The sequence below is a fragment of the Eschrichtius robustus genome, chromosome 18 (genome assembly GCF_028021215.1).
Source record: "Eschrichtius robustus isolate mEscRob2 chromosome 18, mEscRob2.pri, whole genome shotgun sequence".
In the NCBI taxonomy this organism is placed as follows: Eukaryota; Metazoa; Chordata; class Mammalia; order Artiodactyla; family Eschrichtiidae; genus Eschrichtius; species Eschrichtius robustus.
The window spans coordinates 22,100,080-22,127,321 of NC_090841.1; the positions used below are offsets into that span (position 1 = coordinate 22,100,080).

At 43.3% G+C, this 27,242-nt stretch overlaps 1 protein-coding gene across 2 annotated transcripts; it reads right to left on the reverse strand.

The window, feature by feature from the left end:
* Window positions 1–475: 475 nt before the first annotated feature.
* Window positions 476–24,516, reverse strand: SLC25A30 (solute carrier family 25 member 30). 2 transcript variants are annotated; one of them, XM_068526706.1, is made up of 10 exons: window positions 24,381–24,516; window positions 15,089–15,210; window positions 13,414–13,561; window positions 9,513–9,607; window positions 8,269–8,354; window positions 6,369–6,464; window positions 5,552–5,676; window positions 4,112–4,250; window positions 2,641–2,721; window positions 476–1,697 (listed from the first exon to the last, which is right to left on the reverse strand). In XM_068526706.1, exons 2-10 carry the CDS (start codon window positions 15,150–15,152, stop codon window positions 1,656–1,658), a joined length of 876 nt encoding a protein of 291 aa, XP_068382807.1. In that variant the 5' UTR covers window positions 15,153–15,210; window positions 24,381–24,516; the 3' UTR covers window positions 476–1,655. The 2 variants fall into 2 exon arrangements, with proteins under 2 accessions (XP_068382807.1, XP_068382808.1); XM_068526707.1 differs by lacking the exon at window positions 24,381–24,516 and adding an exon at window positions 24,166–24,264.
* Between the last annotated feature and the right edge of the window lie 2,726 nt (window positions 24,517–27,242).

The following is a 27,242-nucleotide window of genomic DNA, read 5'->3' on the forward strand; positions in this document are numbered from 1 at the left end:
CCTCCTTTCTTGACTTAGCTCTTACTTTTGGAACTAGAATTCTGCTTCACAAAATCTTTTTCAAAGAAGGCAAGGTCAAGGTGACTGGGAGCAAAACTGCCCAATCCCCAAGAAAAACATGCGTGCCTTCCATTCTGCTTCAAGGGAGGAAGCAGCCCAGGGGCTGGACCCACTGGGAACCTGCATATACTGCAGAGGTGTGTGTCCTGGAGGCCACAGTGAGCATGTATTTAATGTTACTCTCAAAGAGTAGAACCGAAGGTACCCAAGTAAATATTCAATATCGTCCCTTTCCTGGGGCTGTCTTCTAGAAGGGTAAAGGTCGTGGGGCTCTCAGAATCACTTTTTATTTTGAAAAGAATAAGATGAAGATGAAAAAGAAGAATGATATCCTGTCTTTAGAAGAAAAGAAGGAAGACATTATATACCTCTTATCAGACTCCAGACAAATAGGCACACACACAAAAAAATCACCTTTCGAATTTCAAGCAAGTATTTTCATTCCAAACTGATTAGGAAGTCCAAGACAGGAAGTATTTTGACAAATGTGACCAGAACTAAAGTAAAACCTGGGAAATCTGGAAAAATCAACTCTTTGATTCACTTGCAACATTTTGCTACAGAAAAGGTAATAAAACCTTAACCTCTTTCTTTCACAAGGCTTTTTAACAAAGGATCTCACTCAGGAGAAGCCCATCATAAAATGACTCTCTTCCATACACATGGACCATTTATTCTGGGATGATGGCTGTATAACAGCATGATATAAACACACTAATCCTACAAGTCAAGTAGTAGCAGCTACTATCTTCTTCACCTGACCCTCAATATCAATAGATGTTATTATCCCCATTTTACAGATTGGTAAATAGAAACTTTGCTAAAATCACAGAGCAAATTACAAACATTACTTAAGACAGAACCCAAGTAGCTTAAAAACACCTCCCACCAGCACAGACTTTGCCACCTTCCAAACCAACCTACCACACCATCATGAGTTTAGATATTAATGCTTTGTAACAATTCCTCACAAAGGTCGAGTGGTCAAAGGCTTAAAAATCACTTATTATAAGTGAAAGATCCTGCCAAAATTGGAAATTAGAAAGCAGTGCAATATTCCAGGGATCTATATCCTGCACTGTTTATACCTGGGGTATACCAGGTCTCCATGTGTGAATTTCTTCAGCAGACACGAAGCCAAAGCCCCCCCAGAAGTTCAGGAACAATAACACCCTCTTGGAGGCTCTATTCATTCCATGGTTCCAAAGAGCTTCTTTCGAACAGTCTGGGAGTCTCAGCTACGAGCTGAGATGCATCAGGAGTTATTCTCCCCTGAGGGAATCAGTCCACAGTTCCTGATCTTCATGCAAGTTTTCTTTAGCAAGAAACGTGCATTTCATGTTATCTGTGATGTCGAAGGGCACTTGAATGGTAAGGACTAGTGTTTGGATGTTACAGTCTATGCCATTAAACATTTGGTGCAGAGCGTCCGATGCCAGGACACAGCAATCCGAGCTAACCCAGTCTTCAGAACTGTTGCTCACACCTCAGAATCTGTGGCGGGCCAAACAGTGAGAAGCAGTGGGAAAGACAGGAAGCTTCGCTACTTCAGACGTGAGCATTTTCAGCGGGATGTCTCATGCAGTGTTGACTTGTCACAAATCCAATTTCTTCAACTGCTCATATGTCACAAAGAACTGCAGGTATTAGTTAAGGCTGACATTTTATGCCATCTTAACCCTAACGCATCAAAACAGACCCACAAATAGCACATGTCCTAACAAATATTTCTGGGCAGACCACATGCCGTGGACATGATTAAACGTGAGGGGCTCCATCCTCAACCACCCCAAGAGATCTTTCCATTAACCTTCCCAAGGTCAGCTTGGAAGAGACAGACCACAAATGAGACACATAAATCCCCTGCATCAGCTCCAAAAGCTTCTAAGATTACATCCACACTGCTAGCTTTTCTGACTTTTGGGAAGACTTTACAGAACAGTAAATTCTGTGAGAAAGAGAAAGAGAGCAAGCCCAGGGAGCTCTCCTCCAGGGCTGCCGGTAGGCAAGCTTGCCTGGGAGGGAGGCGCAGATAAACAAGGATGGTGCAAACTGACATCCCCTGCTTTAGAACTCTGTCCTTTCATTTCTAATAAACTGTCTCTTCCTTCCTGCCTCCCACTTTGGCATAAAGGGAAAAGTGCTAATCAGCCAAATAATTCTGGAGCTAATTCCTGTCTATCCTTAGGCACTCTCTGAAATAAGCATTCTAGAACACGGCTGCCAAACCACATCCTTCCCAAGGTGGCTAGGGATTGAAAAAATAAACAAATAAATAAATCCTTGTCTCTCCCTCTCTCTGAAATCATAAACACTCTCGGCTCCTAGAGCAGAGTCTAAAGAAAAGTTTTTATTGATACCATTGCCTTTCAATAACACCACCATTAAACCAAGTTTCACAGTGCCTAGCAGAGCCTTTATACCTCCTGAAAAAGAAACTGAATAGTTATTTCTTGAATCAGAGGAACTTAACAGAATTAAGAACCTACTTCTAAATTATAATTAATAACATGACAGTTTATATAAACAACATTCTTCAGCTATATCTTTTTTCAGATCTACTGCAACATAAAAGGATACAATAATATTCCAAGGACCAAGTCTCAACCAATTTGGCCAAAACCCTTTATATAGAGCAAAAAACCCTTCATTCTTCCATGTCTGTTATAAGGGAGGGGGAAAAAAAAGTTAACATCCAACTTTCCAATTATGTCAAATATGCATTAAGAATTAGTAGCCAGACTGAACTGATAATATTTTTCTTAAAAACAAAATTCTGTTTGGAAGGACTATCTAAGAAATCATTGCCCTCTGCCTCTTTTCGTTCTTTAAAGGTTTCTGCATAGGTGAAGACTAAGGCTCTGTACCAAACTATCCCACACCCAAAGCAAACAGCAGTTGGATGAATAAGAAATGAGATTTAAAAAAAAAAAAAAAAAGAAATGAGATTTAATTCCAACTAGAGTCTTCTGCCTCCTTGCCATGTGGGCTTAGAGCAGGTCAGAAATAAAAAAAGGAGGCAATGGCAGTAAAGACATAATTCAGAGTACCACTATTTCATGTTGTTGGATAGATAACATTAAGTATCTTTGCTTCATTCAAGCAATATTTGAAGTCTAGGGATGTGCCAGCATCATGCCGGTAAACAGCAACCATAAAAGTGGTCCCTCATCTTTGGCTGCTGGCGATCCAGTAGGGGAGACAGTCACAAACTTTCATCTACTCAGGAACAGTAGGCCCAATTATTTAAACTGAGAAATGAGGTAAGATTCATGTGTTCCTTTGAGAGATGTCTGAATGAAGGATGTTCATTCCAGTTTGACTCAACAGGAAGGTGATGTATTCTGGAAGGAGACACAGTTCTACTATAATCACAGAAAATATGACTATTTTCTCACCCTTCACAGCAGAGCAGAGATATAAGAAAAATGAACTTTCATTTTTAAACATTCATTTAGATTTTGTATTTATAAAAGTTAGCCCCTGTGTGGAAAAAACTCTGTACCATCTCAAGGTTTTAGAGCATCACTCATCTTAGTTATATCAGCCCTCAAAATTTAGATACTCCTTTGGTTAAATAAATATAAATAAAATAAATATAAATACAAATATATATTTGGGGGGCTGTTTCACGGATTGAAGCAATCGACTAGAATGCTGAAGACTAACTTAAATAAATGTGCTTATTTCACCATAGTGTCCCTTATTATTATACTAACAAGGTTTTATTATTATGTCTATACTTATTATTATAAATGTATATGATGTTTCTACATAACGTTATTCCAGGCACTGTGCTAACTATTTTGTAGGTATGATCTCAGTGATTTTTATAATTCTGTGATGTAGGTGCTATTATTTATTGTCCCATTTCACTTGTGAGGAAACCGAGGTGAAGTCACACGATTACAAATGACAGAATCACAGGTTCGTCAGGCTCTAAACCCTTGTGTTTTTAAATCATGAAAAGAAACTCTTCAGAGGGCAACATGGAAGCCAACGAGCCACAAAAGGCATTCACAACAGCGTACAGACGGACATCCCCGCTCACCTGTAACAAGCAATCCAGAGAACCTGTGTAGCCAGGGCATCTGCCATCTTGAAGGACTCTCTGATTCATCATACGTGTTCTCACCACATCGACAGGGTTTGAGGCCAGGGCCCCCGCCAGCCCACAGGTGAAGCTTGAGCTATAAAGAAGAGACCATTTGAAAAATAAAAAGTTTCATACCCCTGAGCTGCAGCCCCTACTACCAAGGGCAGGAAACAGCCTCCCCTCCCAAACTAGGTTAAAGTAACAGCTAACAAGATGGAATATATGAGAATGAGGCCCTCATCTAAAGAGCTGCACAGACTTCTTAAACACCAGCATTGTTTATACTGGCTTATAAATTCCAGCCTCGGCTAAGAATACCTTGGAGGTTCTGGAATTCAACGAATCATAGAAACAGGAAGAAACATCCTCCAAGGATGATCTATTTTATCTATCTATTCACCTACAAATAGGCATCAGAGTAATTTTAGCCATCTCCTAACTATATTGCTCTTAGAGATCAGAGAAAAAGATTTCCTGGTGGGTAATGTGATGCCCACCAGGGCCCTGGGTTCTACTAAACTTTCAGTCACAAGACTACCAAAGACCAGCCCTGGTATCAACTAAGTCAGAGTAGGGTTTCACAACTTCATCACTACTAACATTTTGGACCAGATAATTCTTTGTTGTGGACGTCTGTCCTGTGCATTGTAAGATGTTTAGCAGCTCGCTGGCCTCTACCCAGTAGATGTCATTAGCACATAAGAATCAGAACAGTCTCCAAAACTGCCAAATGTCATAGAAACAGAGAGTCAAAAAGTGGCTGCCAGAGCTTGGAGTTGGGAAGAAGTTGGTAAAAGCGTACAAAAAATTCAGTTATGAGATGAATAAGGTCTGACGATCTAATGTATAACATGGTGATTATGGTTGACAACACAGTATTATATAGAATTTAAATTTGCTACGAGAATAGAATTTAAATGTTTTCACACAGACATAAAATGATAGATGTGTTAATTAACTCGATGAGGGTAATCATTTCATAATGCATACTTGTATCTAACCATATTGTGTACTTTAAGTATCTTACAATTCTGCTTGCCAATTATACCTCAATAAAGCAGAAAAATAAAAAAATATAAAAATAAAAAGCAAGCAAGGAATGCCAAGCATGATCGTAGCTGTATAATAAAGCACATGTAATATACTTTTGTAGACATTTGCATATGCATAGAAAACACCTGAAGGTACATATCAAACAGTTAACAATAGCTACCTATGTAAAGGGGTAAGGACATACTTTTTCCTGGTTTACTTCCATATCATAATTTTTCAAATATGAGAATATAATACTTTTATAATAAACTTTCTTTAAAATGTCTATAAATTTGCAGCAAATTTCTACCCTAAGCTCATGCATACCTAAAATATTAATTTTTTTAAAATCCATAAACATACAGGAAATGGGTATACACAGTGTCTCCCATCAAGCCCGAGAGAATCAGATGTTTCTTGGTGAGGTCGTAGACCGGCAGCTCCACACCAACAACAATAGCGGCCCTCTGAGCAGTAAGGGACACGCCCTGGGTAAAAATATCAATAATAACAAGTCAGATATCTCTCTCCTACAAACTATGGCCAATTTTTACGTTTTCCTGCTGGTAGGTAGAAATGTAGAGTGAAAGAGTAGAAAAATCCAGACGGTAAGAAGTCAGAAGCCCCAAAGTCTAATTCTGATTCTGGCACTAACTGTACGACCTTGATCACGACAACTCACCTCTCAGAGCCTCTGGTTTCCTTGTATGTATGGAGAGGATCAGACTGGATGACCTTTAGGATCTAATCTATGAGATGACAGTCCCTAGAATACTAGGAAATAGCATTCCATACCAGCGCTTGCCTAACATTCTTCACTTAAGAGCCATGAAACCATACAGATCAAAAAATCCAATGTAACTATAACCCCTTCTCCATAAGAACTTAGGGGGGAAAAAAGCAAACAAAAAAAGTATTCAACCCTCACAGAATTTCTTATATATGAATTATTCAAAAGGTACTTTAAAATCACGACATACTCCTTATGTAAAATCATGACATGTTTTCATTTTACAGATTAAGGAAATTAAGGAAGAAGATCTCTTCAAGGGCAGATGTCATCCTTCTTCCTTTACTCCATTATACCATTTGGATTAAATAAAATAATAAAAATAGGAAAAATAAATTTTTTTAAAAAGGGGAAGAACTAAGTCAGTTGGGTCTGGTTTTTCAAGTTTACCTTCCAAAGTCCTCTTGTTCCCTCTTGCTGGTAAATGTGAATGAAGTTGCCTATCATTCCTCCTTGAAGGGTGCTGTTTTGTGCTTGCATCCGAATCTAGAAATTAAAGACTAACGTGAGAAAGAAACTAGCATGTTTCTCCCCAAATGCAGACTTAAAAAAAAAAAAAAAAATTATTTAATCTGTTGTTTAGTAACCATTAAAAGAAAAATACTGTAATATAAATATTACTACAATGTTAGTTTAAATTTATCACGACTGGTTCTTTGGCGCTTAAGAATCAACAAAAAGAATCTAGTAGAGTCCAGTCTTGCATGCAGTAGCTCATTAAGTGTCAAAAAGAAATTTTTTTTAAATAGTCTTTTGAAAAGGAAAGAAAATGGCATATCTCCCTCTAGTTACTAAGTAGGAAAGAGCGAAAATCATGGTTAATTCTAAAGATTTAACGTAATTAATGAGTATCCAGTGTACCTGGCAGCACCAAGCATGGGCAAGCACATTTCTTAAATTAGTTACTCCAAGCCCTATTATTTCCAACCAGCCAAACCCCAAGGTATGCAGACGTGCTGGCCAAAGGATGGCCATGTGATGTCCGTCACACTCTGTTACACGGGAACTTACAAGTGAACTTTGCAAACCGCCATGGAATTCACATGACCAATATTCCAACATAAAAATAATGTTTGATGTAGGCTCTCTGCATTTTTAAGAATAAAAAGGGACTTCTCACTAAAAACTTGGTACCTTATGTTGGTTTAGGGAGCACATGCATTACCCTCTAATTCTAAAGGGAACTGTTATTGCCAGGTTAACATGAGAAAACAAAACAAAATGCAGGAACTGCCTTTCCATAGCCCTGATATACATTTAAGAGGTTAATAGGAGTGTGGATATTTTTCTCTAGCAATTTTACCCCAGCACAGGCTAAACTTAGGGCAAAAGGGCCTGGTACTTCTATTCACACCGTGTGTAACTGTAGTGCACCCAACACCCTGCTGCATGCAATTCTGATGTTGTCGGAATCTCCTATTAGATTGAAAGCTGAAGGCGGGGTCCTTGCCTGACTCATTTTTGGATTCTAAGCATATAGTACACCAACTGGTGCAAGGTAGAAGCACAGTGAATGCTGCTTAAATAATGGGGGAAAGAAAAAGAATGAGGGAAGGAAAGGAATAACTTGAGAGGGTTTGACCAATAACTCACACCTAATTTTGATTTTCTTTAATTAGTTAGCCCCTTGCCTTATTACAAAAAGGATTTAAGGAGGCCGTATCCCTGGTATTGTTGATAAGGTCATCTAATGCATTATGTCTAATTGTAGCTATGTAAATATTTTCATTACTATTTCCTGAAATCAAATTAATGGAAAACGTAACGCCTTCAGAAACGGTCATCAACAAGCTGCCTAGACTGCTGTAAAACTTGCAGTCCACCTATTTTATTTTATTTTTTATTTTTTAGCCGCGTCGTGCGGCTTTCGAGATCTTAGTTCCCCGACCAGGGACTGAACCCGCACCCTCAGCAGTGAAAGCGCCAAGTCCTAACCACTGGACCAACGGGGAATTCCCAACAGCCCATCTATTTTAATGAACCAATAAAAACAAGGGAGATTTTCAATGAAAAATGAAATTCAAATGCATCTAAGCCTAATTTTCTTTTTTCTGGTTAATCACCAAAAACCTCCAAAATCACCAGTCTCCAAAAATGGGCCCTACTTGTGAGCTTCTCTGTATCAGTGGGAAATCCAACTAGTGTATGTTTCTGAGTCTTCATGGCACTAAAATTGTAAAGATTCACACATACAGAATATATGTTATACTCAAAGATTTTCATTATCTGAATGTTGACTACAATAAGAAAATGCAGAGTGTGCCTATAAGACACAGGTAGCACTGCTTACTTTCAAAACATCAGTTGGATTAGCAATGGTTGAGGATATGACTCCAGAGAGAATTCCACAGACCACGTTTATCAGAAGGGTTTCATCTGCAAACAAAGACATGTTATTTGACTCTTCATACGTACAGGGCTCTTCATATGAGTAACTCATGTATAGGTGTAATTCACTTACACATCCCTTGTTCATTTAAGAAACTAAAGAGATACATGCTTAATGAATCAATTAATTTTCAAAGGATTAGGGATTTTGCTGGCTGAAGGGATTTTGCTTAGCAAAATCTCTTGACACCTAAAAAGGAATGTGAATTATCACGCAAGAGTAACCATGTGAATTATCATGGAAGTGAACCATAATTCACTTTTGTGTGTAAGTGCAGACCACTGTAATTAAGATGAGGTCGTACACCAACTGGTAGGAGAATAAAAGATACCCTCCTATGAGATAAGGTGGCGATAAAATTTTAAAGCACGTCATACATATTTAATTTGAAATATACTGAAGCAAGAGGGAAGAGTGATGGGAACATATGTATACGTATAGCTGGTTCACTTTGTTACACAGCAGAAACTAACACACCATTGTAAAGCAATTATACTCCAATAAAGATGTTAAAAAAAAAAAAAAAAACTTTTTCTGAAGCATTCGTTTAAAAACAGCAAATAAGCGGGTAAATTTTCGAATACGATGTTGCCCAGAATACAATATAACTTCTAAAAAAAGAAAAGAAAAAGAAATCTACTGAAGCACTTTTAAAACATCTTTGCTCCTGCTCACTGCTCTCACAGAACAGTAACTAGTGCTCATCTCTTTGTAAAAAAGACAGAAACTTCTATGGATTAAAGCAAAGTCGAAGAATCAACCCACAAGAGAATGTTAGAACTCAAGAGTTCTTAATACTAAGAAAATGTAGTCACTGCTTTCCTGAAAAATAGGTGATAATTCCTATGATTGTAGAGAATTTTAAGTGGGCTAGAACTACAACAACATACCCTCCAGTCTGGACACTGCGGAAACGAGGACAACTCATTAAGATCTTTGTAAGGCTGCTCTTTCTAACTGTTCCCCCCCCGAAATTCAGCTGGTATCTGACTTGCTTTAAGTATAATTCATTTAGATTTTACACCCAACCCAAAGTTCTCCTCCACAGTAGTAAAGTCACAAATAACAAAATCGATCCCAAACCACTTGAATAAAAAAGACAACCCACCTCCTGTCCACAAGTGGAAAAAGAACTCCCCACTCACCTTCCGGGCGCTCGACAAATAACCGCTTCAAGCTCTGGTAGGTGCCTATCTTGATGGTGCCATAGGAAGCCTGGCGCAACATCGCAGGAGCAATCCTGCCAAACCAACGGACAAAGGGACAAAAACATTCTAAAAAACCACTTAAAATCCTCTAGAAGACACACATAGGAGACGCAATCACGTATCTGCCTTCCACAATCAAACTACACTAAGACAGATTTCTTAAGAGTTTAAAATCCAGCAAAAATATAGGTGGAGGACTTCCCTGGTGGTCCAGCAGTAAAGAATCCGCCTTACAATGCAGGGGACGTGGGTTCGATCCCTGGTCAGGGAACTAAGATCCCACAGGCTGTGGAGCAACTAAGCTCACGCACCTCAACTAGAGCCCTAGTGCCACAACTACTGAGCTCTCGCGCCTCAACCAGAGCCCGTGTGCCGCAAACTACAGAGCCCACGTGCCCTGGAGCCTGCACGCCGCAACTAGAGAGAAGCCCGTGCGCCACAACGAAAGATCCAACATGCCTCAACAAAGATCCCGCATGCCGCAACTAAGACCCGACACAGCCAAAAATAAGCAAAACAAGTAATAAATAGGGACTTCCCTGGTGGCGCAGTGGTTAAGAATCCGCCTGCCAATGCAGGGGACACGGGTTAGAACCCTGGTCCGGGAAGATCCCACATGCCACGGAGCAACTAAGCCCGTGCACCACAATTACTGAGCCTGTGCTCTAGAGCCCGCGAGCCACAACTACTGAGCCCATGTGCCACAACTACTGAAGCCCGCACGCCTAGAGCCCATGCTCTGCAACAAGAGAAGCCACCGCAATGAGAAGCCTGCGCACCGCAATGAAGAGTACCCCCAGCTCGCCGCAACTAGAGAAAGCCCGCGCGCAGCAACAAAGACCCAACACAGCCAAAAATAAATAAAAATTAAATTTAAAAAATAAACAAATAAATAATTAATTTAAAAATCTTTTAAGAAAAAAGTTTAAAAACATTTTTTTAAAAGGTGGGTTCTTGGGAATTCCCTGGCAGTCCAGTGGTTAGGACTAGGCGCTTTCAATGCCAAGGGCCCAGGTTCAATCCCTGGTCGGGGAACTAAGCTCCCACAAGCCACACAGTGGAGCAAAAAATAAAATATATGTATGTATGTGTGTGAGAGTGTGTGTGTGTGTGTGTGTGTGTGTATGGGTTCAGTTAAATGTGTGCAAGTTATTAGTTCCCTAAGTGATAGCTCAGCCCCTCATATTTATCCTCAATGAAAACGTATGCGAACACGGAGTTCTATTTGCCCATTCACATTATAATGGGAGGGCTTTCCTTTCTCAGGACAAAGCACCTGGTAAAATCTGGCCTCTAAGCATCCTCCAGGGTTGCTCTGGAGCTCATCTCCCACCTCCCTGGGGGCCCTGCTCCAGTTATTCCCTCTCCCTCCTCCGGGACCCTCCCCACCCCAAAACCACCCTGTGGCATTCATACTCGAAGGCTCTCCTGCCACACTTCCCACCTCCTTCTCAGATTGCAATCTGGCTTCCTTCCACCCTCTTCATCAATAGCCCCCTCACCAAAAGGGGCCCAAGGGACATCTCTGTAGCTAAATTAAATGATGCTTTTCAATCAGCAGCTTATAAAGCCTCTTTGCCTTTCCAGTATTTGCTATGGTCCACTCTTTGTCCTGCTTGCAGCCGTCTCCTCCCTGAGCTGCCATAACTTCACTCTCTCCAATTCCTCTTCTTTCTCTGCACATCCTACCTCTGTCCTCTGAGGGGCCCAGGAATTCTGTCCTTCCTCTCTTCTCTCATGGCTCCACACACTCCCCAGATGAGCTCATCTACTCGCATGGCTTCAATTGTCCAAAGAGTGATGACTCCTAAATTCATGTTTCCAACACTGATCTCAAGATGCATTTCCAGCTGCTTCCCAGATTTTTCAATTCACATGTCCTACACCTACCACCAGAGCAAGTGTCTCACACAACTAATTAACCTCCCTCTCCAAACAATCCGCTCTTCCTCTTCTGTGTCCTAGACCAAGGAATGGAACCTCCATCTACACACTGGCCAGATCAGAAAGAGACACTAGCCCGTCTCCTCCTTCCCCACCACCCCTCATGTATGAGGTCGTACACTATGTCGATCCTCTGCCCTAAACAGCCTGCCTTCCTTCTCTCCGTCCCCAAGACAATTCCTCAGGTCAGATCCTTGTCTCTGCTTCCTATGTGTCAGCCTGCTTCCACTGTCACTGTCTCTTTCTCCCAACGGCAGGCGGGAATTTTTTACAACGGAAACCTGATCATGTCAGTCCCTCTACTGAAAACCCTTCAGGGGCTTATGTCTGCCACAGGTATACTAAACTCACACACTTACAGGTACCGGGCAAATGCTATGAGCGCGTGAAGCGGGCTGGGTCCAACTGCACACCTACACTATGTGAGTGCCAGAGGTTTGGTAAACCAGAGAAAGCATCCTTAACACCAGTTACTATTATCATAAGTGACCAAATGTGGGCCCAGATGTTAGCTTCCTTGACAAGATCGAATGGTTTTTATGTTCAACTTCTCGCATTTAAAAGACTGGCTCAACTGAAAGACAAAAACCTTTGGGGACCCGTGGGTGGGAGGGCTGTGAGACATCAGTTTGGGATCTGGACCTGGTGTACTGCCCCCAAATCAAGATGCTGACTTACACGACCCGAGGTCATGCAGGTCCTGACTCCTTATTACAGTTCCAACTCCATCTCCTGCTACTAACCCCCGTGCTAAATCCACGCTGAATCACTTGCAGTTTCTAGAATGTGCCGTGCTCTCCCACACACACTACTGGCTCTGCATGAACAGAGTTCCCCTCTAACTTCACCCAGCTAACTCCTCTTGGTCCTTCAAGATCAGATCCAGGGCCTCTTAGTCTGGGATTGATGCCCTGCCTCAACCAGAGTCTAGTACTTGGCAGACGCCACTGTAATCCCGTTTCCACATCCGCAGTCCCCACGCAACCACAGTTCCTTCAGGGCAGGGGCTGCTGCCGACTCCCATGTGTCCACCCAGATCCAGTCTCGCCCCTCTCTGTGCTGCTCTGTGCCGAGGCTGGCGCCACGGAGGACGCCACCCGGCTCCCCTGCCAGCTGGCTCCCCTGCCAGCTGATTCCAGGCGGATTCAGCCAGTAGAAGATGGGAGGGAGGGCGGGAGGGAGAAGAAGTGGAGATATTTCTTCCTCTCCCTGGGCACTAGCAAGGCATCTCTCAACAACTCCTGTTGGCTCCTTCAAGGCTCCAGCCCTAGTAGGCTCTGCTAACATCATTCCCGTCCTTGTCCCTCTGGTCCTAGGGTTGGTAACAATTTCTCACTTTGCTAGTTTCTAGGTACCTCAAAATCCTTCATTCGTTCCCTTAACCCTTAAGGAGCCCTTTCATTAATCTCCCTTCACTTAAACCACCCGAACGAATTGTTTCCTGCAGGGCGTCTGACTGCCATAGGCAGGACCCTGCCTTACTCACTTCCCTAACCAGTGACTGCAGCACACTGGTCGTTAAATGTTGGATTAAAGAAAAGCTGTTCACTGCAACTCTTACCTGTGGAGAATATCATATCATTTTCATTATAGCAAAAACCTCAGTAATTCAGAATAACCAAGGGGAAGGGCTATTAAAACAAATGTAATCTTTGTATTATTATCTGTATTTGAATATAATGAAAACATAGTTTCACCACAACACTCGCTACATTAAAACACATATATAGAAAATAAAGTTGAAATGAAAAATGAAAAAAAAAAAAAAATCAACCATTGCTACTTGATCTTGAATACACCCCAAACTTCTATTTTTTCTCTATGAAGTCTTAGTGTGAAGTCTGCTCATTTGAAAGCTCAACAGTGAAATATAAACACACGAAGGTCTACTTACCCTGAATACAGTGCTTTCAGGCCTTCCTCTCTGCCTATCCTCACTAACGCATGCAACATTCCTCGATACCTGATTTCTTTAAAGTTTGCATCATTCTTCTGGCCTTGAATCTGGAGCCGTGTCTTGGTTAAATCAATTGGAAAAGTACCTTAAAATTTTTAAGAAGGAAATGTTTCACTTAATAGAAAGAAATTTCACTAAACAAAGGATACACAGGGATACATTACTGAGGAAACATTCAGACTATAACGTAAACTAAGAAACAGAATTAAGAAATGGCAGATACTTTGCAATCTTCCTATTTAAAAAAAAAAAAAATTAGGAACCAAAAGATTTTTTTAAATCTTTCTAAAAATGCATAACTGTGTTTTCTGTACATTTTTATTTATGTCCCATCTTATTCTACCTAGGACTTGAGGAGGCTGCAGTGCTGTCAGAGGTAGGTACATGGAATGATTTACACAAACAGGAAATCCATCTTAAAATATAAGTTACTGGGAACTCCCTGGCAGTCCAGTGGTTAGAACTCGGCACTTTTCACTGCTGGGGCCCGGGTTCAACCCCTTGTCGGGGGAACTTAAATCCCGCAAGCCGCGCAGTGCAGCCAGGAAATAATAATAATGATAAAATAAAAATAAAATGTAAGTTACTATTTTTCACACACGTGAAGGCTGATATGGGGTTCAACATGAACGGAGATAAATGCGTTTTCTAAAGGAGTTTTTCACCTGTGTGTTACAGCCTAAAAGTGACTCTGTTAATGTAGGTAGAAATGTTTAATGTAGTGCCTAAGAGATAGTCCATCCAAACATATAAACCCATACACAGTAACCTTGAGTCACTGTGTCAGTGAATCTACACGGGGAGCCAAAGCCAGCGGTCGGTGGTTAACGTGCCTCAACCCCTCAGCCCCGGTCCCCACTGGCTCCTCAGGCGCAGCCTCTGTCCCAGGACAGCGGCGGCTCAGCCCAGCACCTGGCACCGGGCAGCATCTCAATCAACATGTGTTTTGTTTTGTTTTTGGCCACGCCACACAGCTTGTGGGATCTTAGTTCCCCAACCAGCAGATTGAACCCGGGCCCTCGGGCAGTGAAAGTGCAGAGTCCTAACCATTGACGCCAGGGAATTCCCGTCAATCAACGTGCGCTGAATGAATGATCCGGGGAATAAACAAAGGAACAAATAGGATCTGATTGGAACCGAGCTGATGAGGAAGTCACCAGCACGACATGAACAACAGGCCCGATGAGAACATGATGGCACGATGACAGTCACTCGCCTCCGGCCCAGGAAGGCCTTGGGGCTCCCTAACCCTCCTTTAAAGCCAAATGTGTTAACAGCGATGAAGCGGGGAAAAGGACAAGGAGAACGGGGACAGATGGCATCCAACAATGATTCATGAAACTTCCGTTTGAGCAACAGGTCCAACTGTCTCCCCACTGAACTTTGAACCCTAAACTGCTAATAAGCAGCCAAAGTCACTATTTTGTCTTAAAAGTATCCCAAAGGAAGAAAGAAATTTTGAATTCTGAGATTAAGTGTTTCGTAATCTCACATTCTGTGCTTGAACTACGTTCACACCATAAGTCTTATGACACCCAATGATCACACCCAGAAGTTTCAGCCTCATCACGTGCAGCAGGCAGCTGACCGGCCTCCGCCCTGGGCTCCTTACCGCACTCCGCTGTGATGGAGGCCAGGCCTCCGTACACGAAGGGCTTCCAGTTCAGGGCTGACATGCTCACCACTGTCCCTTCTCCTTTGTTCACAGACGCATGGCCTCCAACAGGGTTTTTCCTGGACACAAAAGTAAGGTGTTTCAGTGCTGTAACTTCTCACACAGGCAGTTTCTTCTTTAAGCGTGTGTTTCACTTGGAGTGAGCGCTACCAGGTGCTACCCCTGAACCCTGTCCCCACCCACACATGCACAATTCCCAAGATGAGCCTCACCTTATAAAGCAAAGCACCCCTATTTCCTAAACCCCAAATCACCTGATCAGTTGTCTTAATTCTCACCCAGGCCTTATTTAAGCCGATATATTGATACCTTGATATGCGTGTGATTCATGTAGTGCGATGGAGGTGGTTTTCTGGGTAGTCCATGTTATCTTAAATCTGTTCTTCACTTAATAAATATTTGCTACTTGCTTGCCACTGTCTTAGTGAGTCCCTCCCAGGAGGTACTGGAGTCTTTCAGATACACAGAAGCAGAAAAATGTTGCAACCCAGTGTCCCAAGCTAAAATGATAATTACTTAAAATGACCAAAATGTTCCTCTAGTTTATAAATGTTAGCTCTCTTCTCTTACTCACGTTATGTTACTAGCTGTGAGGCGGCTTGGGATGAAGGAACGAGGCAGACTACGGGGTCAGAGCCTCATCACCTCCTTCTTAGGAAAGTTCGTGTTAACCTCTAGGTTTTTAAATTCTCCATCATCATCATCATCATCATAACTGAAGCAGCCAATACAACCAATTAGGGGGAGAGTCCACACCTTTACTCACGCCTACTGCGGAAATTAAATACAAAAAAGACACTCACGGGAGGTGGAGTCAAGATAGCGGCGTGAGAAGACGCAGAGTTAGCGTCTCCCCACAACTAGGGCGCCTGCCGGCCGCTGGTGGGAGATTCTGACACTCAAGGAGACGGGAGAAACCCCAAAGTGAACCCGCAGGACATAGGGGGACTGAGGGGGGAGGAGGAGTGGAGGCCAGACAGGATCGGTGCCCCTGAGGCCAGATCAGGAGAGGCAGGCGGGAGAGGAGTGGAGGGCGATGGCCCCGCCCACTCAGGCCCCGGGAGCCTGCTGAGCTCCCAGGCCGGTACCGCCCCCTCCAAACCCCATCCAGGCCACGTGGGTCCTGGGGGCATAAGAGGGAGGCTGGGGAGATCAGGAGCGGCAGGCTGAAGGAGCCATGCAGGAGAAGCGAGAGGAGTGGAGGGCGCTTGCCCTGGCCACTCGGGCCCGGGGAGCCTGCTGTGCTCCCAGGTGAGGTCCCCTGCCCTCTGAGACCAGGGGTGGGGGGCATGCCTAGGCCCCTTCTGTTCCCCACAGCCCCCAGGGCCTTTTCCAGCCCTGTGGGTCCTGAGCATTGGTCCCGCCCACCGCCCAAACCTCGCCCTTGCTTAGGCCCCGCCTCCACAGCCAAGGACTTCCCCCACACTTGCTTTTTTTCTTTTCCCTCCTCCTCTTTATTTATTATTGTGGTAAAGATGCACCTTCTGGTTGTTGATTCGTCTATATTTTTATTTTTATATTCTTCCTAACATACCTGTTAGTTTCCTAATTTTATTTTTTACTTTTTTTTTTTTGCCACCCCAGGTGGCTTGCGGGACCCTGGTTCACGAGCCCAGAGTTGGGCCGAAGCTCCTGCGGTGGGAGGTCCAAGTCTGAACCACTGGACTAACAGAGAACCTCAAACCCCAGGGAATATTCATCGGAGTGAGGTCTCACGGAGTTCCTCATCTCAGCACCAAGACCCAGCTCTACCCAATAGCCTACAAACCCTAGTGTTGGAAGCCTCAGGCCAAACAACCAGTAAGACAGGAACACAATCCCACTCATAAAAAAAAAAAAAAAAGAGAGAGACAGCAAAAAAATATATCACAGATGAAGGAGCAAGGTAAAAACCTACAAGACCAAATAAATGAAGAGGAAACAGGCAATCTACCTGAAAAAGAATTCAGAGTAATGATAGTAAAGATGATCCAGAATCTCGGAAATAGAATGGAGACACGGATTGAGAAAATACAAGAGATGTTTAACAAAGATCTAGAAGAACTAAAGAACAAACAAACAAGAGATGAACAACACAATAACTGAAGTGAAAAATACACTAGAAGGAATCAATAACAGAATAACTGAGGCAGAACGAATAAGTGAGCTGGAAGACAAAACGGTGGAAATAACTGCCAAGGAGCAAGATAAAGAAAATAGGATGAAAAGAACTGAAGACAATCTCAGAGATCTCTAGGACAACACTAAACGCACCAACGTTCGAATATAGGGGTCCCAGAAGAAGAAGAGAAAAAGAAAGAATCTGAGAAAATACTTGAAGAGACTATAGTCAAAAACTTCCCTAACATGGGAAAGGAAATAGTCACCCAAGTCCAGAAGCACAGAGAGTCCCATACAGGATAAACCCTAAGAAAAACACACCAAGACACATATTAATCAAACTAGCAAAAATTAAATTCAAAGAAAAAATATTAAAAGCAACAAGGGAAAAACAAAAAATAACATACAAAGGAATCCCCATAAGGTTATCAGCTGATTTTTCAGAGGAAACTCTGCAGGCCAGAAGGGAGTGGCAGGATATACTTACAGTGATGAAAGAGAAAAACCTACAACCAAGATTACTCTACCCATCAAGGATCTCATTCAGATTCAATAGAGAAATCAAAAGCTTTTCAGACAAGCAAAAGCTAAGAGAATTCAGCACCACCAAACCAGCTTTACAACAAATGCTAACTAAAGAAACTTCTCTAAGCGGGAAACATAAAAAAAAGACCCACAAAAACAAATCCAAAACAATTAAGAAAATGCTAATAGGAACAAACAACAACAGTGCACAAGCTAATCACATACCCTGTGACCCCGCTCCGTCACCTGGCTTTTAAAAGTGCTTTGCTGAAACCCTTTTGGGGAGTTTGTTGCTTTTAGGGCATGAGCCGCCTGTCTCCTTGCAAACAACAAAGCCAATAAGCCATATGCATACACATGTCCCCATATCCCTTCCCTCTTGAGCCTCCCTCCCACCCTCCCTATCCCACCCCTCTACCTCGCAAAGCCCTGAGCCGATCTCCCTGTGCTATGCTGCTGCTTCCCACCAGCCAACTATTTTACATTCCGTAGCGTATATATGTCGATGCTACTCTCATTTCGCCCCAGATTTGCCCTCCCGCCACATGTCCTCAAGTCCATTCTCTATGTCTACCTCTTTATTCCTGCCCTGCAACTAGGTCATCAGTACCACTTTTTTTTTTAGATTCCATATATATGTCAGCATATGGTATTTGTTTTTCTCTTTCTGACTTACTTCACTCTGTAATGACAGACTCTAGGTCCATCCACCTCACTACAGATAACTCAATTTTGTTTCCTTTTATGGCTGAGTAACATTCCATTGTATATATGTGCCACATCTTCTTTATCCATTCATCTGTCGATGGACATTTAGGTTTGTTCCATGTCCTGGCTGTTGTAAATAGTGCTGCAATGAACATTGTGGTACATGACTCTTTTTGAATTATGGTTTTCTCAGGGTATATGCCCAGTGGTGGCATTGCTGGGTCATATGGTAATTCTCCAGATGTTGTTTGGACAACAAATTCACAATATTCAAAATTCACAATATTCAAATTCACAATAGTCACACAATATTGTGAAGCAATTATACTCCAATAAAGATTTATTAAAAAAAAAAAAAGGGGGCTTCCCTGGTGGCGCAGTGGTTGAGAGTCTGCCTGCCAATGCGGGGGACGCGGGTTCGAGCCCTGGTCTGGGAGGATCCCGCGTGCCGCGGAGCAACTGGGCCCGTGAGCCACAACTACTGAGCCTGCGCGTCTGGAGCTTGTGCTCTGCAACAAGAGAGGCCGTGATAGTGAGAGGCCCGCGCACCGCGATGAAGAGTGGCCCCCACTTGCCGCAACTAGAGAAAAGCCCTCGCACAGAAACGAAGACCAAACATAGCCATAAATAAATAAATAACTAAATAAAAAGACACAAATGTTGCCTTCCATCCTCCTTTCCTTGTATAGGTCCTCACTCACTGTGACATATATGCACGCACCTGCCACAGCCAGGCCCCCCCACATTCATTATGTGTTCTGCAGTTTTATGCGATTTCAGTTGGCATATCTGGCCTTGCGCCAATTAACAAGAAACACATGGAAATTAGCACACTTCTCTGTATATACTATCAACTCTAATTCTTGTCAGTTTAAAATAAAATCCTAATTTACTATAGTCATTGGCAAGCAATATGCCCAATGTTTTTACTTCGCACGTCTGGGGAGTGTTCCCAAGTCTGTATTTCCCAGGACACCTACCACAAGTCACTACTGCCAAGAACGTCACTTCACAAGATGGCCAAGGGGCTTCCTTACACCAAGAGAAAACAAAGGAACTCAAAAAGGACCCTAACAGACATACAGATATCTGTTCCTCATCTACAGACATTAACCAAATTCAGAGTGGTTACCGATGACTAAGATAGAAGGCTCCCTGAGCATGGAACTTAAAAAATCATGTTTTACATAGAACAAAGAACAAGTCCTGCTCCCCAAAACTCATCTCACTTAGCCTTGAAAATGTTTAATATCTGGGCTTCCCTGGTGGCGCAGTGGTTGAGAATCTGCCTGCCAATGCGGGGGACACGGGTTCGAGCCCTGGTCTGGGAAGATCCCACATGCCGCGGAGCAACCAGGCCCGTGAGCCACAACTGCTGAGCCTGCGCGTCTGGAGCCTGTGCTCCGCAACAAGAGAGGCCGCGATAGTGAGAGGCCCGCACACCGCGATGAAGAGTGGCCCCGGCTTGCCACAACTAGAGAAAGCCCTCGCACAGAAACGAAGACCCAACACAGTCAAAAATAAATTTAAAAAAATTAAAAAAAAATGTTTAATATCTGTACTTAATTCTTAGCCTTACTAAATTCAAAACTAAGGGAACGATTAACACTATAAGTTACAGACTATAAAACACATTAATAATAAATACAATAATTCATTACTGTCCTCAACCCATTCTTGGGTTTTGCCGAGTCCAAGTTAAAAAGCAAAATACCTACATAACAGTGGCGTCTGGAAGCACTATAACTTGCCGTTACAAAAGTGTTCAACATAAATGATTTCAGTGGATCCCCCCACAAGTTTGGGATAGGACAGAAAAAGAGACAAGGAAACCCAGTTTCAGGAAGGCAACCTGTCCAAGGCCACATGTCTGATGGGGCAGAAGTGGACCCCCAACCCCCAAATGCTTTGATCCCAAGTTTAGTGTTCTTTCTGCTACCACCTGAGGCTGTACATGATCAAAAAGGAGTGATGGCATTTTAATTAAGGAGAAAATATTACCAGGCACCTTCGAAAAGGTACTACTGATAAGATGTACCTTAGAAACAAATGTGCTTTAAGAGAAAAGTCTTAAGAGAAAAATATTTATTCAGAAGGCAGTCAATCTAAACAGTTATAATTAATTTTTCTAATGCACAGCATACAAAGATAGTATTCGTATTTTTTCCCAGAGTTTTTTACTGAGGTGAAATTCACGTACTACAAAATAAACCAGGGAATTCCCTGATGGTCCAGTGGTTAGGACTGGGAGCTTTCACTCACCGGGCCAGGGTTCAATCCCTGGTCCCCTGGTCGAGGAACTAAGATCCCACAAGCCGCGCGGTACAGCCAAAAACAAACAAAGAAAAACTAAATAAACCATTTTAGCAAATAATTCAGTGGCACTTAGTACATTCCAATTTTGCACAACCGCCATCTCTATCTAGCCCCAAAATACTCCATCACCCCAAAAGGAAACCATTAAGCAGTTCCTCTCCATTCCCCCTCCCCCTGGCCTCTATGATTCTTATTTTCTTGGCTGTGATACTACACATGCATCAAGCATCTGCGCGGGACACAGGACTCCTTATTAGTAGTTCCTAACCTGGCTGAGGAGCTTCTTAAAAGTACACACACAGGTCTCCAGCCACTGAATGAGGGAAATCCCAAGCATCAATGAGTCAAATAAATGACGGCCTTGGAATACGTATCACTTAAAATTAGGTAGTTGATTAGGTAGTGATGACATTATAGCCGGTTCTTCTTTGCACTCATCTTATTTAGTAGAGATTTTTTTCCCTACAGTGTATACATAAATGTATACGTACAAAATAGACACACACACACACAAGATATCCTCTAAAATGTCAGCAAAAACGTTATTCGGAATGGGATTATAACTTCTGATCTCTAATTAGAAACATTTTTTAAAAACTATGTTGTCGGGAGGCGTCCCTGGTGGTGCAGTGGTTAAGAATCCGCCTGCCTGCGCAGGGGACACAGGTTCGAGCCCTGGTCTGGGAAGATCCCACATGCCACGGAGCAACAAAGCCCGTGCAACACAACTACTGAGCCTGCGCTCTAGAGCCCGCGAGCCACAACTACTCAGCCCGTGAGCCTAGAGCCCGCGCTCCGCAACAAGAGAAGCCAAAGCAATGAGAAGCCCGCGCACCGCAACGAAGACCCAACGCAGCGAAAAATAAATTTATTAAAAAAAAAAAAAAAACTATATTGTCATATGACTTCATGCCATCTCACCCATTAACTTTCTGATTTCCTGCCAATACTTTCGCCAGTTTAAGTTTAATGAGATTTGGCTACTTTTTCTTCTGCTGGTTTTGATATTAAATTTTTAGTTAGTTAAAATATTAAAACCCAGAGGTTCTGGGTTATACTCATATGCAACTACTCAAGTAGAGCTCGACCCTGTTGTGGAATTGCCTCCCAGGGTTTTGAATCACGTGGGATGAAGCACACACCCATTAGTTCCTATTCAGATATTACCCCACAATAACTTACCTTCCACAAACAAGGGTCCCCCCCTCCAGTATCCCTGGTTAAACTGTAAGAAAGTACAGTCTATTCACTACAATATCTAAAAGTTAACTAAGATGAGGGTAAATTAACTTTGGGGCTCTTCTCTTTTCCTTTCCCAAAGCTAGGACTAGATTCCTGAGCAGTTAAGACTACCGTGCCTTCCCAGGTTACTGTTTGCAGAGTCAAATAAAGAATAATTTGGTTTAAATAACAACCAGAGAGTATCAGTAAGTGGTCAAACATCTAAACAAGAAAAGGTTCTGGTTAATACTGGAAGAGGAGACCGTATGTCCAGTAAGCTGTACTGGCCACGGCAAGCGGTGAAGGGCTTCAGTTATCTTGGGCTGAAGTCTCTGTTCAGTAAACTAAACCATTTCTTTGTTTTGATCTCTCTTTGAGGGGTTCTCCTCACACACATTCCTTAACTTGCTAGCTCGATTTTTGGGAAAAATCCCAACTCTACTCAAGTGTCAAGACTAACAGGCCAACACAGTCAGGGAGATTGATGTGTCCCTTAGCGATCACTAGCGTCTGAGCAGTAGCTCAGCCTGAGACTCAGGGAAGGAAGGGCTTACAACCTGCAAAAGTTCCAGCATCCGGCAGGGGAAATGGCTACTGACCATTTGCCACTTTGTTCTCCTCTTGGGGCCCTACCTTCTGGCCAAACTAAAACCCAGAGACCACTTCTCTGTGCTGCACTGTGAACACAATACTGTCATTATTAATACCTGACATGTCAGGCATCGCTACATGTCTTCCACATGAAGGATTTTATTTAACCTTCACAACCCTAAGAAATAGGTATCATTATCTCATTTCACAACTGAGGAAAGACAGCCTGAGAGAGAGAAAGTGACTGTGCCTAGTCACACAGCTATGAAGTACTCAAACTGAGCTCTCCCAGAGGGAAAGCAAATCCTTCCTCTATGTACTACAAAGCCAAACGCTATTTACCAAAGGCTGTTAAAAATCTTGGCGCAAATAATAAGAATACAATAAAAAGCGGTGGGTGGGAGGGTAGGAAATCGACATATTCAAAATACAGGTAGGATTTTCCTGAGCGGGATGTACAAAAATTTTTATCTATTTAACAACCAAAAAAAAGTGTTTCCTGAGCAGAAACGTCTATACAAATTAAGAACTACAAAGGATTTTCCCTACACTTAAGATGTATGCTAAGTTACATTCCTCTCTACGACATTTTCTATAACAGCATTTATTTTCTCCTTACCTCATCTACACAGCTACAAAGAGAGGGAATTAAAAACAGTAATTGCTGCTGGAACTTCCGAAAGCTTTCCAAGTTTCTTTTATATAATTAATTCTGGCTAAGTTCTTTCACTTTTACTGTGCTCCCTTTTCAGTCCCCAATCTTAAACCCCAATCCAGTCTCTAAACTTCTCTGCACTCATAAATCTTTGTTCCTCGCAGGGCTGCCTTTCATGGCTTTTTCCTAATTCTCATTCTTATTAAAGGTACGGGGCGAAAAATAAGCTCATCAGACTAATGACACGCGGGATTTGAAGGGAATCTTAGAAATTTATCTTATTTCACGTGAATTAACTGAGTCCATGCTCACAAAGCTTGGCAGCAGCAAAGTCAAGAACAGAATTCATGCCTTTCAACTTTCCTCGCCAGAGGAGGAGGCCGAATCTAGACTCTTGCAGGGCAGTTGGAGACGTTTTGCTATTCCTGTGCAGGGACAATGCCATTGCAACTGTTTTACACGAAATTACTCACACCTAGAATTACGCTAAAATCCAGAGCTGCATTAACTTTCCGAGCAAATGAATTCGACCGGTCCTTGCCAACATGAGCCAGCCTGGTGTGTTCCAGGAGCAATTCAAAGTACAGAGAGCCTTTTCCCATAATAGGCAGCTCACGGGTGCCCGGGCTGCACGCTCTTGAATGAACCGCAGGTGTGAGGGATGCAGAGTCAGGAGAAACACACCTCGGCGGCAAGGGCACACACGCCGAGATGCCGGACGGGCCTCACGCCTGATCTCGGTGACGCTGGAAGAGAAATCACCCCCCACGCCACCGAGTGATGAGGGCCAGGAACCGGCACTCCTGCAGAACCCGCCGGGCCACAGGCAGCTGCAGCCCGAGGAGCGGGGCCCACCCCGGAACCTCACGCCCCACCGAACCAGGCCCCGCAAACAAACCGGATAGCAGAGGTGGCCCCTGGGTAGGGCCGCCGGCGCCGGGGCTCTCCGGGACCGCGGCCGACCAGAGGGGCAGCGCCGCCGCGTTGGGGCCGGGAGTCCCGCCCCAGTGGTTCTGGGCGCCGCGGGGCAATGGAGGGCGGGCCGGAGGAGGGGCGACCCGGAGCAGGCGCGGAACGGCCAGCGCGGTCCCGGCCTTGAAGTCAGACACTTACCGGGTGGCGGCGGCCCTGCACCTCCTACTCCCCCTGGCCCAGCAGCAACCGGCTCCAGCGGCAACCGGCTCCAGCGGCCGCACGGGAACTGGAGGAAAAGCTGGGGAGCGGCGGCGGTGGCCCAGGGGCCCGCGCGCAGCCCCGCCCTGCGCGGCCCCGCCCGCAGCCTTGGCGCCCATTGGCCGCTCCCGGCACAGGCCACGCCCAGGTCGCGCGCCCGGCAGCCGGCGGAGAGGGGCCGCAGAGGGAGGGGACTGCGGGACTCCGTCTCGCCGGTGGAGGGGGTAGGAGCTTTCCCGGACTCGGTGACGCCTCCGACGGCCTCGAGGTTCAGCTCCGCGGTGAAAGAGAAATTTAAGAGCCACGGAAGAGCCTTCTCAGGGTGCTGATTCTTTTTGTTCACGTGAACCTCTGCAATCAGAAGGAAGTAAACTTGCACTCCTTTTTTTTTTTAAAAACCCAGCTTTTTAGTGTGAAAATTTATAAACCGACTGAAGACTTGAACAGTATACCCTGCACTAAATTAAATGCTAACATTTCACAGTATTTGCGTCCTCTCTCACTGTATAGGTTTTTTTCACCCCGAACCATTGGAAAGTTGCCAACAACACTGCTTCGCCCCCAAAATACCTCGGCATTAGAACATGCAAGAAATTAAATACCATTTCTGTCAAATCCAATATACTGTCCATATTTAAATTTCCTTTGTTGTCCCTAAAGGTCTCACACACACACACACACACATTTTTTTTTTCCAGTTCGAGATCTACCCAGGATTCGTTGCATTTGATTTCATGCCTCTCTATACAAACTCCTTTAGTCTACTACCCTAGTACTAGTACTCTCACATTTAAAAAAATCTTTTGTTAACGCAAGTTCGTGGGCGGACGCACAGCGAGGCCAAACAAACTGAAACATCAGAGTTTGGAGCAGAGAAATGTTTTTATTTCAAGGTCTTGCAAGGAGACAGGCGGCTCACGCCCTAAAAGCAACAAACTCGCCAAAAGGGTTTCAGCAAAGCACTTTTAAAAGCCAGGTGAGGGAGGGGGGTCGCAGGGTATGTGATTAGCTTGTGCACAGTTCTCTGACCGGCTGATGGTGAAGTAGCAGGGTGGTGTCACAGGGGTTAACAGTTATCTGTCCTCAGGCTCCAGAAGGCCTGGGGCTAGTTGCTCACAGGGGTTGTCAAGTAATTGACATCTTCCATTTGTTGGTGGGGGTGGGGTGTTCACTTCTGCGAAACAACTCAGGAAGTGTGTGCATCAAATACTATTATCTAGGTGCTTCAGAGAGGAGCCAAAACAGAGGAGATGCGGGAAGGCCTGTCCCCGGAAGGCCCCACCGGGTCCTGCTCCATTACACTTTCATTACTTTGACATATATGAAAAGTCCAGGCCAATTGTAGACTGTATCAGTATGGGTTTATTGAATTGTTTCTTCATGATTAGATTCAAGTCAAACTTTTTAGTAAGAAAAGTCGGAGGTGGTGCTGTGTACTTCTATCAGCAGGCACAGTATCCTTTTGGCCTACTATCCGTGACGTCAAGCTTGATCACTTGATCAAGGGTGGTCTGGTAGTTCTCTCCACAAATATCCTCTCTCCCTCTGCAACAGATAATATCTGCAGTGCTAGGCTGAAACCAGGTGAGTATTTTCACCCCATAGGGGTAGCAAACACTTAGCGCAAACGTTATAAAATGGAGATTTTCTGAGTCTATCATTCCTTCTCCGTTTATTAGCTGGCATTCCTTTCTAAAGAAGAGGACTCCCGCCCCCCCCCCCTTTCTCCTTTTCTTTTTTGTTTCTCCTCCCCTTCACAATTCCCCTCCCCCTCCTCCTTCTTCTGAATAACAGTGTGAACTCTGGCATTCTTTTAAAATTCAATTTAATTACATTACTGTAATCAAATACCATTATTATTTGTGGTGCTCAAACTGCCCTTTTGTGAGCCGTGGAAGCCCCCTACCCGGCTCCTTTTGCCTTACATATATCCTATCAGTCTTTGAACATTACCTTGCTTTCTGACCCAGGACCTCCCAAGCTCTCCTTGCATTTTCTCTGCCTTATGCAGAGAAACCTTAGCTCTTTTTAGTAGGAGATGGTACTTGGAAAACTAGATCTGAGTGTTTGCTACTGGAATGTCATTTCTTCTAGGCCCTTTCAGTGGACCAAGTGTGTATATATTCATATAGATATAAAACAGTAAACAGTATAGTCTTTACCCAAATATATTTTAAAATCATGAGTTCATACTGATACCCCCAACTAAAAATTCAACACTGCGAGGTTCATTCTAGCCTTCCTCTTTCCATATTTATATCTTTTTTCTCCCACAATGAAAACCCTGGTTACTAACAAAAAGATGTGAAATATGATGTCAAAAACAGTAAACATGGCGCGGGTAAAAATGCAGGAAACTGCTGGTTCCCATCAGCATCAATATATTTACTCATTTATTCTATCCTACAATATACACAAAAGAGCTGAGACTTCAGTACTAATACCAGCAGCAAAACTTCTAAGTTCAGGATTTCTTTGCAGTTCTTTTTATCTTTATAAATACGGCCCTTCTCAACGATGTGCAATATATGTGATATATTGTTAGGTTTGTTATTTTCATTTGCATAATTTTAGTTTGCTTTTTTCATCTTATCTAGTTTTATTTTTTGAATGTATAAAGCATTCACCTGGTTCAAAATCAAATCTTGCAAATGTTTTATTCAGAGGAAGCTCTCCCTTCCTGTTTCCTGCACTCTGTTCCCACTCACCTCCTATCACTAACCATTGTCATTAGTTTCTAGTTTATTCTCCCATTCCCCCCCCAAAATTAAGAATATGTATTTATTTGTTTGGTATCTATTG